Source organism: Salmo trutta, chromosome 28 (assembly GCF_901001165.1).
Source record: "Salmo trutta chromosome 28, fSalTru1.1, whole genome shotgun sequence".
Lineage (NCBI taxonomy): Eukaryota > Metazoa > Chordata > Actinopteri > Salmoniformes > Salmonidae > Salmo > Salmo trutta.
The window spans coordinates 14,339,211-14,351,897 of NC_042984.1; the positions used below are offsets into that span (position 1 = coordinate 14,339,211).

At 44.2% G+C, this 12,687-nt stretch overlaps 2 protein-coding genes across 4 annotated transcripts; one reads left to right on the forward strand and one right to left on the reverse strand.

Annotated features, from left to right (window-relative positions):
* Window positions 1-1,472: 1,472 nt before the first annotated feature.
* Window positions 1,473-9,284, forward strand: LOC115165564 (melanocyte protein PMEL-like). Of its 3 annotated transcripts, none has more exons than XM_029718762.1 (12): window positions 1,473-1,742; window positions 3,441-3,536; window positions 3,850-3,996; window positions 5,605-5,733; window positions 5,870-6,031; window positions 6,150-6,494; window positions 6,693-6,902; window positions 7,039-7,164; window positions 7,417-7,525; window positions 8,086-8,291; window positions 8,448-8,538; window positions 8,834-9,284. In XM_029718762.1, exons 2-12 carry the CDS (start codon window positions 3,485-3,487, stop codon window positions 9,000-9,002), a joined length of 1,746 nt encoding a protein of 581 aa, XP_029574622.1. In that variant the 5' UTR covers window positions 1,473-1,742; window positions 3,441-3,484; the 3' UTR covers window positions 9,003-9,284. The 3 variants fall into 3 exon arrangements, 2 of the variants coding, with proteins under 2 accessions (XP_029574622.1, XP_029574621.1); XR_003870200.1 differs by lacking the exon at window positions 1,473-1,742 and adding an exon at window positions 2,036-2,252 and having other exon boundaries at window positions 8,434-8,538; window positions 8,834-8,972; XM_029718761.1 differs by lacking the exon at window positions 1,473-1,742 and adding an exon at window positions 2,036-2,252.
* A 59-nt stretch (window positions 9,285-9,343) lies between these two features.
* Window positions 9,344-11,946, reverse strand: LOC115165565 (tubulin alpha chain). The gene is made up of 4 exons (XM_029718763.1): window positions 11,833-11,946; window positions 10,772-10,994; window positions 10,515-10,663; window positions 9,344-10,410 (listed from the first exon to the last, which is right to left on the reverse strand). The coding sequence occupies exons 1-4, from the start codon at window positions 11,833-11,835 to the stop codon at window positions 9,430-9,432; spliced, it is 1,356 nt and encodes a 451-aa protein (XP_029574623.1). The 5' UTR covers window positions 11,836-11,946; the 3' UTR covers window positions 9,344-9,429.
* Window positions 11,947-12,687: the final 741 nt, after the last annotated feature.

Here is a 12,687-nt window from a genome sequence, read left to right on the forward strand (position 1 = left end):
CACTACTGTCTTGGATTCTATCCCATGCTGTGTCACAATTGGCTGTGACCGGGAGCCCCAAGGGGCGGCGCACAATTGTCTCTGCGTGGTTAGGGAAGGGTTTGGCCGGGAAGATTTCCTTGTCTCATTGTGCTCTAGCGACTCCTTGTGGCGGGCCAGGGGCCTGCAAGCTAACTTCGGTCATCAGTTGGACGGTGTTTCCTCCTACACATTGATGCGATTGGTTTTCGGGTTATACTCGGCCTTGTCTCAGGATAGTAAGTTGGTGGTTGAAGATATCCCTCTAGTGGTGTGTGGGCTGTGCTTTGGCAAACTGGGTGGGGTTATATCCTGCCTGTTTGGCCCTGTCCGGGGGTATCGTCGGACGGGGCCACAGTGTCTCCCGACCCCTCCTGTCTCAGTCACCAGTATTTATGCTGCAATAGTTTATGTGTCGGGGGGCTAGGGTCAGTCTGTTATATCTGGAGTATTTCTCCTGTCTTATCCGGTGTCCTGTGTGAATTTTAGTATCTCTCTCTTTTTCTCTCTTTTTCTCTCTCTCTTTCTCTCTCTCTCTCTTTCTCTATTTCCCTCGGAGGACCTGAGCCCTAGGACCATGCCTCAGGACTACCTGGCCTGATGACTCCTTGCTGTCCCCAGTCCACCTGGTCGTGCTGCTGCTCCAGTTTCAACTGTTCTATGGAACCCTGACCTGTTCACCGGAAGTTCTACCTTGTCCCAGACCTGCAGTTTTAAACTCTAGAGACAGCAGGTGTGGTAGAGATACACTGACATTTAATAAGCCAACTGACATTTACTCCTGAGGTGCTGACGTCTTGCATCCTCTACAACCACTTTGATTATTATTATCTGACCCTGCTGGTCATATTTGAACATCTTGGCCATGTTCCGTTATAATCTCCACCCGGCACAGCCAGAAGAGGACTGACCACCCCTCACAGCCTGGTTACTCTCGAGGTTTCTTCCTAGGTTCCGGCCTTTCTAGGGAGTTTTTCCTAGCCACCGTGCTTCTTCACCTGCATTGCTTGCTGTTTGGGGTTTTAGGCTGGGTTTCTGTACAGCACTTTGACATCAGCTGATGTAAGAAGGGCTTTATAAATACATTTGATTGAAGATCGTAACTACCAATTGGATTTCACAAAATTTGGGAGAATAAAGGGGATAAAATATAAAAAATATATAACATGATTTGATGTAATTCTATCTGTGGCCAATGACCTTGAACATTCTTGGATGGGCACTTCTAATGTAAATCTATGGCAGCACCCAAGGGAGTTTGAACTTTCTAGCAGTCCCTGTATATTTTGCGGTGACGTAGTGTCCCCAAGAGTGCCAGAACACTGAGCCAATCACGGCGCAACTAGAGAACATTACCAACCCCTACGCTCTGTACTTTCTGCTGGCTGCCCCACCACCACTGAGCTAGGCTGAAACACCTCCATTTTGGAGCTGCCTTACTCAAGAAAGCAAGAAAGAGGCCATGTTTGTATGCAGCTTTATTAACTCAAAGCCTTGGGAAGGTAGACTGCTGATTTCACAAGTTGTTGCACCAATCCGTAATCAGATTAACAAATACAGTATGAATCTAAGTTCACTCGTGAGGATATCTAGGTAATAGTGAGTTTATGAGGCTACAGTATGGAAACAAACTAAGATAAAGAAGACAGAAACAGAGTCCCAAGACTGAAGACAGAAGACAGAGTCCCAAGACTGCACAGCCTAAAGGGAAATAATCACAACAGGTGTGTTCTCTTTTATTCATGTCTTACTTTTAACTGGATTGGTGGACGTCATTCCCCAGATAATATCACTCCCTGTGTCACCAGACAAGTTAAACTTCTTTCTTACACAGGTATCTTCTGAAATCTTGTACACATGGTCTACAAAGGTCAACCTAAAATGTGCATGTAAAATACATTTGAATCTCCATTTCATTGTGTGCCTTACATAAGTGAGCCCTCCTTTACTGTTCTAGGAAAACCAGATAGGTCACAAGTGCCTTTGGGGAGGTGGGATCACAGGTTTCAGTGGGGTAGGAGGGGTCTAGTACTACTGCTGTTATGTCAGAGATTAGAGCATTTATAAAGCCAGGAATCACAATGCTTTTGTGAGTTTGTTCCGACCTGCAGTGGAGGAGAAGAAAAGGGATGTTTCATATTTAAGGTGGAAAGGAAGCGTTCACACTTAGGACATGAGGACAGGGACAGCTCTTGCACTGTTGGTGCTGGCACTTTTTTCATCTGCTACAGCAAGTAAGTACAGCCACTCTGGATATCATTATGTATACCAGATAATCCAGGAATATCTACATTATATGTTTTCAAGAAAGTATTTTTAAATGTACAAAAGGGATTTATTCCTCATTTAAGGCTGTGGCTCACCAGGATTTCCCAATGTGGGGGCCTCAAGGATAAAAATGGTCCAGCGAGGGGGCCTCAAGGGAAAAAAATGGTTCGGTGTGGGGGGGCCTCAAGGGAAAAAAATGGTTCAGAGAGGGGGCCTCAAGGATGAAAATGGTCCAGCGAGGGGGCCTCAAGGAAAACAAATTTTTTTTTCCTTGAGGCGCCCATTTTTAGCCAGATAATGATCATATTGCACAAGAAAATTATCAAGTTAGACATTCCCACTGGGCTAAAAATGGACCAGCACATCTGGCATTTCAGGCAACACTTGTTTTATTCAAACCTTTCAGTGTATTGAGGAACACTGCATTTGGTCTTGTCTTAGATGCTTTATGAAAGAGGCTCCACAGTGCAGCACTATGTGCCCTTTGCATGACCATGGGTCAGTTTCCCAGACACAGATTAAGCCTAGTCCTGGACTAAAACCCTTTCAATGGAGATTGTCCGTTTTGATAGCCAAATGCTTTGCAAACATTGCACAAATCTAAATTAAACCTGTTGACATCCTTGATTTTATGGGGAAGCATCATTGCAGTCATAGGGCCTCTAGGAAGAGCATGCATTACTGCATTGGATATCTTCAACATAGGTCAAGTAGCATGAGCTTTAAATTATTTGTTAAAAATCAAGAGTGTCATTTCTCACCAATCAGCAGTTTACATTAATTCCAAACAATATAGAGAGTATCTGTCAGCGGCTGTTAATTCTTAATTTAACAGTAAACTTGTACCGTTGGTGGGATCATTGCACAATACAGTAGCCTATTGTAACAATCATACTCTTGATAAGCACCTTGCGGTCTCCCCCAATTGGGATATCCGTATTGTGATTTTGGCTAGGGTGCCATGTATAGATGACCGGCGTTCAATCTCAACTCAGGATTAAAAATAAAACATACTACTACTGCATATTAAAATAATCAGTGCTTATCAGTGCCCTTCTTTAAGGTTGCAACTGAAAGTGTGGTCAGCTCCTTCCTTTTCAACTCTAATGAATACATGCTCTGCTTTATATGTAATGTCTATGATTATATTCCAGAGCCCAAAAGTCGCTTCACACGATATCCATCATGGAATACGAAAATGTATCCAGTCTGGAAAGATGAAGATCCTCGGTACAAAGACTCTTGGAAAGGTATGCACAATTATCCTCTGTCTCAATACAATGTGTGTACACTGATGGTGACAGGAATATCTCTGTGAAATTTGTGGACATTTGTGGATTACCTCTGCTGCTCATACAGTAAAGGGGTTTAAAGGCCCAATGCAGTCCAAAATGAGATATTCCTGTGTTTTATATATATTTCCACACTATGAGGTTGGAATAACACTGAAATGTGTGGACATTTTTGGATGACCTCTGCTCACTTTATATAAAGTAAGTCAAGTATCTCTGTGAAATAGTATACTAATGATATTGACTTCAAAGTGTACATTCTTCCCAACAGGTGGCAAGGTGAACTTCATTGTGGGTAATGATGCACCGACCCTGACTGGAGCCAATGTGACCTTTACCATCGAGCTGCAGTTCCCACACAACCAGAAGGTCACGCCCAATGGAGAGGTGGTGTGGGCTGAGAACTGCACCGTCAATGGTAAGTCCTCCTCCAGAACTGACTGGGTTTTGGTAACCTCATCCCATGTCTGGTGAACAAGATCAGGGTTCTGGTAACCTCATTCCCAAGCTTTTGGCCATATGAGGGTCTTTTGTCAATTATACAGTAATCTTGGCACCCGGAACCAAATATTGCATGAATGCTGGTTTCTAGCCAGCTATTGTTAATTAAGTCTGTCACGAGACTACAGTATTTGTATTGTTTTTTCCATTTGGAGACTACAGTGCCATGTTACTGTCTGCAAACATTACATTTTGAAGTTAAATACTACGTTCTCTTTTTCTACATACACTACATGACCAAAAGTATGTGGACACCTGCTTGTCAAACATCTCATTCCAAAATCATGGCATTAATATGGAGTTGTTCCCCCTTTGTTGCTGTAACAGCCTCCACTCTTCTGGGAAGGCTTTCCACTATATGTTGGAACATTGCTGCGGGGACTTGTTTCCATTCAGCCAGAAGAGCATTTGTGAGGTTGGTCACTGATGTTGGGCGATTAGGCCTGGCTCACAGTCGGCGTTTCAATTCATCCCAAAGGTGTTCGATGGAGTTGAGGTCAGGGCTCTGTGCAGGCCAGTCAAGTTCTTCCACACTGATCTCGACAAACCATTTCTGTTTGGACCTCGCTTTATGCACGGGGGCAATGTCATGCTGAAACAGGAAAGGCCCTTCATCAAACTGTTCCCACAAAGTTGGAAGCACAATATTGTCTAGAATGCCATTGCATGCTGTAACGTTAGGATTTCCCTTCACTGGAACTAAGGGGGCTAGCTCGAACCATGAAAAACAGCCCCAGACCATTACTCCTCCTACATCAAACTCTACAATTGGCACTGTGCATTCGGGCAGTTAGCGTTCTCCTGGTATCCACCAAACCCAGATTCGTCAATTGGACTGCCAGATGGTGAAGCATGATTCATCACTCCAGAGAACGCGTTTCAATTGCTTCAGAGTTCAATGGTGGCAAGCTTTACAAGACTCCAGCCGACGCTTGGCATTGCGCATGGTGATCTTAAGCTTGTGTGCGGCTGCTTGGCCATGGAAACCCATTTCATGAAGCTCCCGACAAATAACTATTGTGCTGACGTTGCTTCCAGAGGCAGTTTGGAACTCGGTAGTGAGTGTTGCAACCGAGGACAGACAGTTTTTATGTGCTACGCGCTTCAGCACTCTGCGGTCCTGTCCTGTGAGCTTGCGTGGTGTACCACTTCGCGGCTGAGCCGTTGTTTCTCCTAGATGTTTCCACTTCACAATAACGTCACTTACAGTTGACCGGGGCAGATCTAGCAGGGCAGCAATTTGACGGGCTGACTTGTTGGAAAGGTGGCATCCTATGACTGTGTCATGTTGAAAGTCACTGAGCTCTTCAGGACAAGCCATTCTACTGCCAATGTTTGTCTATGGAGATTGTGTGGATGTGTGCTCGATTTTATACACCTGTCAGCAACGGGTGTGGCTGAAATAGCCGAATACACTAATTTGAAGGAGTGTCCACATACTTTTGTATATATAGTGTAATTCATAATACATACTCCTCTGTCTAAAGACAAAGCAGAAACCAACACTCGCCCTGTTTTCCTCCAGGAACAAATTGCCATGAGCCAGTGTATCCTGCACAAAACATGGACTGGAATGGTGTCTTTCCTGACGGAACACCCTTCAAGAAGGGCGGTGACAAGCCCCCTGCATATGTGTTTGTATGGAAAACATGGGGTAAAGGGCAGCTGCGAGCACTCTCACCTATTAGGGCCTACATAATTAATGTTTTACTTCATGTCTGCTAAAGATGTTATAAACCTGTAATAACACTGTTATAAGCATGTAAAAAGCAATTTTCTTTGCTTTACAGGTCAGTACTGGCAGGTGTCTGATGGCCCATCCTCCTCCCTCACCATTGGGACAGACGATGTCCCTCTGGGTTCCTACATCGTGGACATTGTAATCTACCACTACCGCAGCCATGAGAAGTTCATCCCTCTGGGATACGCCTCAACACAGTTCTCCATCACTGGTTAGTGTCATAAATGGATGAATGAATGGACGAACGAAATAATGGATGAATGAATGAGTAGCTGACTTGAAAAATAAGATGCGTGTCTGAGGGTTTTTCTCCATCTCTATATCTTTAGATAAAATCCCCTTCACAGTCTCAATGACCCAAGTGAACGACATCAACGAGGCAGACCTGAGCTTCGTCCAGAACAGAGCCATAGCCTTCACCATCAGCCTCCACGACCCCAGCGAGTACCTGAGTGACGCCGACATCACCTACAACTGGGACTTTGGTGACAGCAGCGGGGCGCTCATCTCCAGAGAGCTGACTGTCACCCACACCTATATAGTGGCTGGTGGCTTCAAGCCCCAGGTGGTCGTACAGGCCGTTATCCCTGATAAAGCATGTGCCACACCAGCTGGTGTCAACCCCACTGGTAATGCTGTCACCATCGGGCCTGCAAACCCGGCCGGCACAACAGGTCATTCTCATCTTGAAGCGCTTTAGTCCAGAAGTGAATTTCTAAAGTTTTAACTTGGATTCTTTGCATCCTTAGTGTCTTCAAGAAGAGAGTATGTGGGGAATCATGGAAAATACTTTTGAGATTCACTCAATATGTAGGCTATGCCAGGATTGACAAAGAAAATAGAACATTTAATCGTCCTGTTTCTACCTCCAGTGAGAGCTCCTGCTGCTGATGTGTCAGCTGCACCAGTGATGGTGGCCACACAGGAAGCTACAATAAATGTAGGCCCATCAGCTCCCGCTGAGCCTGACACAGAGGACATGACTGAGGAGGGAGCCTCCACCGCTCGGGACACGAAGATACCTTCTCAAGTTAATCCTGACACGCCAACTGTCCCTGCTGCTGAGGAAGTAGAGCCAGCAGGTACTGTATGTTCTAAACACGTAACATATTCATTTTAACTGATTAATTAAGCAAATTAACTGTTCATCTAATGTGCTTTAGATTGTTGGATTTTCAATTTAGTAACTGGAATCCATTGTTGTTTCTCCTGATACAGGACAGACTGCTACAGGCCAAGCTCCCGTGGGGATAGTTGTTAAGCGTGAAGCCAATGACAAACCCAAGGATGATGACTGTGTGATCTATCGCTATGGGTCCTTCTGCACTGGCATTGACATCGTTGGTAAGTCCACTGTCTCTAAATAAATCAAATCAAATTGTATTTGTCACATGCTCCGAATACAACAGGTGCAGACCTTACAGGGAAATGCTTACTTACAAGCCCTTAACCAACAATGCAGTTTTAAGGAAATACCTTTAAAAAAAAGCAAGAGATAAGAATAAGAAATAATTAAAGAGTAACATGTAAATCTCCATCCTATTTGATTTACGTTCAGGATTATTTTACGGCCCGTCTTTCTGTCTTTGTCTTCAGAGGGCATTGAGAGTTTGAAGATAGTGCAAGTGGACAATGCTGTGATCAAGATGGATGAATCTGAGGTTGAACGAAACATAGTGGATCTAACTGTCACCTGCCAAGGGAGGTGAGTATTCCTTCTCCAGACCCAATTAAGGGAGACTGTCTCAGACAATCACACCATTTATTATTTCCCTAAGCAGAATCATGGTCCACAGACAAATCCACTAGGTATGTAGACCTATATTCCACCACTTAGGCACTAGGATCAGTTTCATTGCCCCAGATCACAGGATGCTGCTGAGGGGAGGATGGCTCATAATAATGGCTGGATTGGAGTAAATGGAATGGTATCAAACACATGGAAACCTCGTGCTTAATGTGTTTTATACCATTCCATTCACTCCGTTCCAGCCATTACTATGAGCCCGTCCTCCCCGATTAAAGTGAAACCAGCCGTCTGTGCCTCAGATTAATCCTAATCCTGGATTTTAAATCATTCTTGCATTTTAGTCCAGGATTAGTCTGGGTCAGGGAATTCAGATTCAGAAAACTGTAATGTCCTCAGAGAGGCAATTCATCTTGCAGCAGTCATAAAACATATCACATCTAAAAATAAATAGCAAAGGAATCCAGTCCTTAGAGTTTCCCTGAGTGTTTCTGACCCTGTGTCTGTTCTCCACCCAGCCTTCCCACAGAGGTGTGCACGGTGGTGTCCGATACAGACTGTCTTATGCCCGTCCACACCATGTGTAACACAGTGGCCCCCTCTTCTGAGTGCCAGCTGGTACTGCGTCACTTTTTCAATGACTCCGGCATCTTCTGTATCAACGTGTCCATGACCAACGATGTCAGTCTGGCAGTCACCAGCGCCAAAGTTAGCGTGACCGTGGGTATGTACTATAAGATGTCTGCTCTGCACATCTGCCTCGCCTCGTCTTGAACCTGGGTCAATCAGTCCAACACCTATTGTTATAGGTAATAATATAATTAATATATTGTAATATGATGTTATATTAAGTTGTTTTACATTAGTTTTTTGGTGGCAGGTTCCAGTCTGTCCTCAGCGGGCACTATAGCCATGGCAATGGTGGTCCTGATCGTTGCCCTGGTTGCAGGAACCATGGCCTACACTTACAAGTGAGTCACAAATCTACATTGGTCTACTCTAGTCACAGCTCTCTAAAGAGTTCCATATCACTACAAGGTATAACCTTTTCAGCTTGCTTGAGACATGACCCCTATGGTGTCTGTCTACACTGTATAGCCTTGTCTCAGGGCAACTGTATGCAGCATATTGTACCATTGATAACACTTTTCTCATGACCTTTTTATCTTTTATTTTACCAGAAGAGTCACATTGAGATTTACATATTTTTATAAGTGAGCCTTGGAAAAAATGTATGTAATTAATAATTTTCCTTTTGTTCCACAGACGGTTCAAAGCCTACCTTCCTCTGAAGGAGGAGTCTGTAGTTGGCTCCGCCTCCCAGAGTGCTGAGAGCAGTCCTGGTTGGAGCTCTGGGCCTCTACTGTTCTGGAACCTTCTGAGTCGATGGGGCCTTGTAGAGAACAGCCCACTGCTCGATGACAGGCTGGTGTGAATGGACAACAACCCATTCAACTGCCAAATACACAACAGCATAGAAACATCTTATTTTCATCTGTCATCTGAAAGGTTTTGCTTTTTCTTTTATCGTTTTTTATACATTTATTTTTTAACTGAAAGTTCATGAATGGATATAATTTGGCTTATTTCCATCAAACTTAAATGTGCATCCTCAAATGTTTATACTGGAAGTTTTATCAGTGAATAGTATTGTAAACTACTGTGAAGTCAGACATTTTTATGTCTTCTCCCCATTAAAATCCCCCCCAAAACTGTACTAATGTCTTTCTTTCTGTCAAGATAAGGTTGTGAATAAAGTCCAAGAGCACAAATAGCTAATTTAATTCAATGTTTTATTAGGTATCATAATAAGATCATGCAACAGTAACAGTGTTTGACAATGGCTTGCCTGCAGGGGCATTTCAATACTCTTCTCCCTCCTCCTCTCCCTCACCCTCAATGGAGTCAACCCCTACCTCTTCATAATCCTTCTCCAGGGCTGCCATGTCCTCTCTGGCTTCAGAGAACTCTCCCTCCTCCATACCCTCACCCACATACCAGTGCACAAAGGCACGTTTGGCGTACATCAGGTCAAACTTATGGTCAAGCCGTGCCCAGGCCTCTGCCACAGCAGTGGTGTTGCTCAGCATGCACACAGCCCTCTGGACTTTGGCCAGGTCTCCACCAGGAACCACAGTGGGAGGCTGGTAGTTGATGCCAACCTTGAAACCAGTTGGACACCAGTCAACAAACTGAATGGAACGTTTGGTCTTGATGGTGGCAATGGCAGCATTGACATCTTTGGGTACCACGTCACCACGGAACAGAAGGCAGCAAGCCATGTACTTGCCGTGGCGAGGGTCACACTTCACCATCTGATTGGCCGGCTCAAAGCAGGCATTGGTGATCTCAGAGACAGAGAGCTGCTCATGGTAAGCCTTCTCTGCAGAAATAACTGGTGCATAGGTGGCCAGAGGGAAATGGATACGGGGGTAGGGCACCAAATTGGTCTGGAACTCTGTCAGATCAACATTGAGGGCACCATCAAATCGAAGGGAAGCAGTGATGGAGGAAACAATCTGGCTAATGAGCCTGTTGAGGTTGGTGTAGGTAGGACGCTCAATGTCGAGGTTCCTACGGCAGATGTCATAGATAGCCTCATTATCCACCATGAAGGCACAGTCAGAGTGCTCTAGGGTGGTGTGGGTGGTCAGGATGGAGTTGTAGGGCTCCACCACAGCTGTGGACACCTGGGGAGCTGGGTAGATGGAGAACTCCAGCTTGGACTTCTTGCCGTAGTCAACTGACAGGCGCTCCATCAGCAGGGAAGTGAAACCAGAGCCGGTGCCACCTCCAAAGCTGTGGAAAACCAGGAAGCCTTGAAGGCCTGTGCACTGGTCAGCCTAAGGAGAAAGTGGAACACGTCAATAAATGGGCAGAAAAAGATGTCCACATTATGATCAGATAGTTGATAAAATATTTCATTCATTCATTCGGAAATACCCACCAGTTTGCGGATCCTGTCCAGCACCAGGTCGATGATCTCTTTGCCAATAGTGTAGTGTCCACGAGCGTAGTTGTTGGCAGCATCCTCTTTGCCAGTGATGAGCTGTTCAGGATGGAATAACTGACGATAGGTCCCAGTACGCACCTCATCTGAGGAGAGAAAATGAGCAGCTCATGGAGGAGCTCAATAGCAAGAAAGCAAAGGAAAACCTCTTTGACATACCCTTATTTCAATTAAATGAGAAACAGATATCTTACCAATAACTGTGGGTTCCAGGTCCACAAACACAGCCCTGGGGACATGCTTTCCAGCCCCAGTCTCACTGAAAAATGTATTGAAGGAGTCATCTCCTCCGCCGATGGTTTTGTCGCTGGGCATCTGCCCGTCCGGCTGGATCCCATGCTCCAGGCAGTAGAGCTCCCAGCAGGCATTGCCAATCTGGACTCCAGCCTGACCTACATGGACAGAGATACACTCACGCTGGAAAATAAATGGAGAAACATGCAATGTAACAGAATTACAATACATTTTACAAAAATGTACAATTGACAAAAACACCACCTAGTGGAAGAATGGGTAGGCTACATGTAAACTGGAGAACAGTTACAATGGAGACAAATCAACTGATGTGCAGAGGAATCTTGCCATTTACACCTATGACCATTACTAAGCTGACAAGGAGGTCATATTACATCACTAAGGAATTAAAAGGAAGCTGGAGTGGAATAGGTCTCTTTTCAGGGTTAAACTAGACATATTAACATTGACATATGTTACAGTCTACAACTGTAGACACATGTTATTCCCCTTCTGTCCCCACCTAGTCTGCCCTCTCCCACCTAGCAACACAATGGATGACCTTAAGAATAAGATCCCATTTTATTCCAATTTTATATCCATTACCTGGATAGATAAATGCTTCTGTATTTGACGAATATTGTACAATTCAACTGTGTTCAATAGCTACCAAAAAGTATGCATTCTAAATGTAGTGCTTTGTTCTTTCATTCCATCCCCATTCAATTAGCCTACCACTTTATGTAATAGCCTTGTGATAAACCGAAATAGCATGCAATACCTATCCCAAACGCGTTGATTCAGTCTAAGCAAATTCGTCATTTAAAAATGGGTTAACATCATGAAGATGTTGCAAATTCGCCCCTATCTCGAATTCATTGACGATACAATAAAAATCGACCCATTATAGCCACTATACGGTCGTGTAGTGATTGTCTCATCATTTGAGAAATTCTCAACAGAAAACATCAAACACGTAATTATTTCAGGCTTATTATTGCTGAAAAACTACATGACTTACCATTTTTTCTGAGGAGGATCGAACAATAAGGGAAAATACAAAGAGATAGCCTAGGCAGAGAGATCTCTATTTGTGTCTGAATGAATGGGTGTACCGTATGCTCTGCCCGTCAGCGCCGACGCAACAACTGCTGATGGAGGGGGGCGGCGCTCCCAGATTTATGCACAGCCAGTGCACACTATGTAATGCGCCTGTATGAGGCTGACATTTACGTTTTTAAAACGAAGCTTTTTGTTTATTTGATATTTTTCTCATTGTGCTTTGCGATTGAACAAAAAAAAGAAATTATTATGACATTGTTATGTAGGGAGAAAACATATTTTCTCCAATTCAGGGAATGCATGGGAAGGTAGTGGATTTACCCTAAAGGATGTCCTCTGTCACCCCGTTTAAAGGGATAGTTCACCCCAATTACAAATGCATCTTATCACGGATACCATTGAAAGTGAGCAATCCAATGTTTAGATGTAGGGACAGCTTCATCATTATAATTGATGACAAATCAATGGGAGTGACCGTGGAAGCCATGTCAGAATGCTCCAAAAACCCTGGCAATATCACCATACCTAAAACAAATTCGCACATTTTTAAGTATGGTTATATGTAGATTTGCATCCAAAGTCATTTTGTGGAACAGTACCGGATAAATCATGTAGAATGGCAGAATTAGGAGCCAAACCTTCTCTCCTTCCTCTTTGTCCTAGATTCTCTGCAATGATGATGTCATCCATCTGGGCTGATCACATGATCACAGTGTCTTGCTGCTGAATTCACTGTGCTGGCCTTAGTGTATGTATGTTAAGGAAGTAATCCATTTTTCTTTCAACCCATCTATCCAATTCAATACCCACGATG

Excerpts from the sequence above, each read along its gene's own strand:
- LOC115165564 (XM_029718761.1), top strand. The coding sequence starts at position 2,192 with ATGAGGACAGGGACAGCTCTTGCACTGTTGGTGCTGGCACTTTTTTCA. Across the intron at positions 6,495-6,692 it reads AAACCCGGCCGGCACAACAG|TGAGAGCTCCTGCTGCTGAT; the intron begins GTCATTCTCATC and ends TTCTACCTCCAG. Across the intron at positions 8,539-8,833 it reads ACCATGGCCTACACTTACAA|ACGGTTCAAAGCCTACCTTC; the intron begins GTGAGTCACAAA and ends TTTGTTCCACAG.
- LOC115165565 (XM_029718763.1), bottom strand. Across the intron at positions 10,664-10,771 it reads CCTGGAACCCACAGTTATTG|ATGAGGTGCGTACTGGGACC; the intron begins GTAAGATATCTG and ends TTCTCTCCTCAG. Across the intron at positions 10,411-10,514 it reads TGGACAGGATCCGCAAACTG|GCTGACCAGTGCACAGGCCT; the intron begins GTGGGTATTTCC and ends CTTTCTCCTTAG.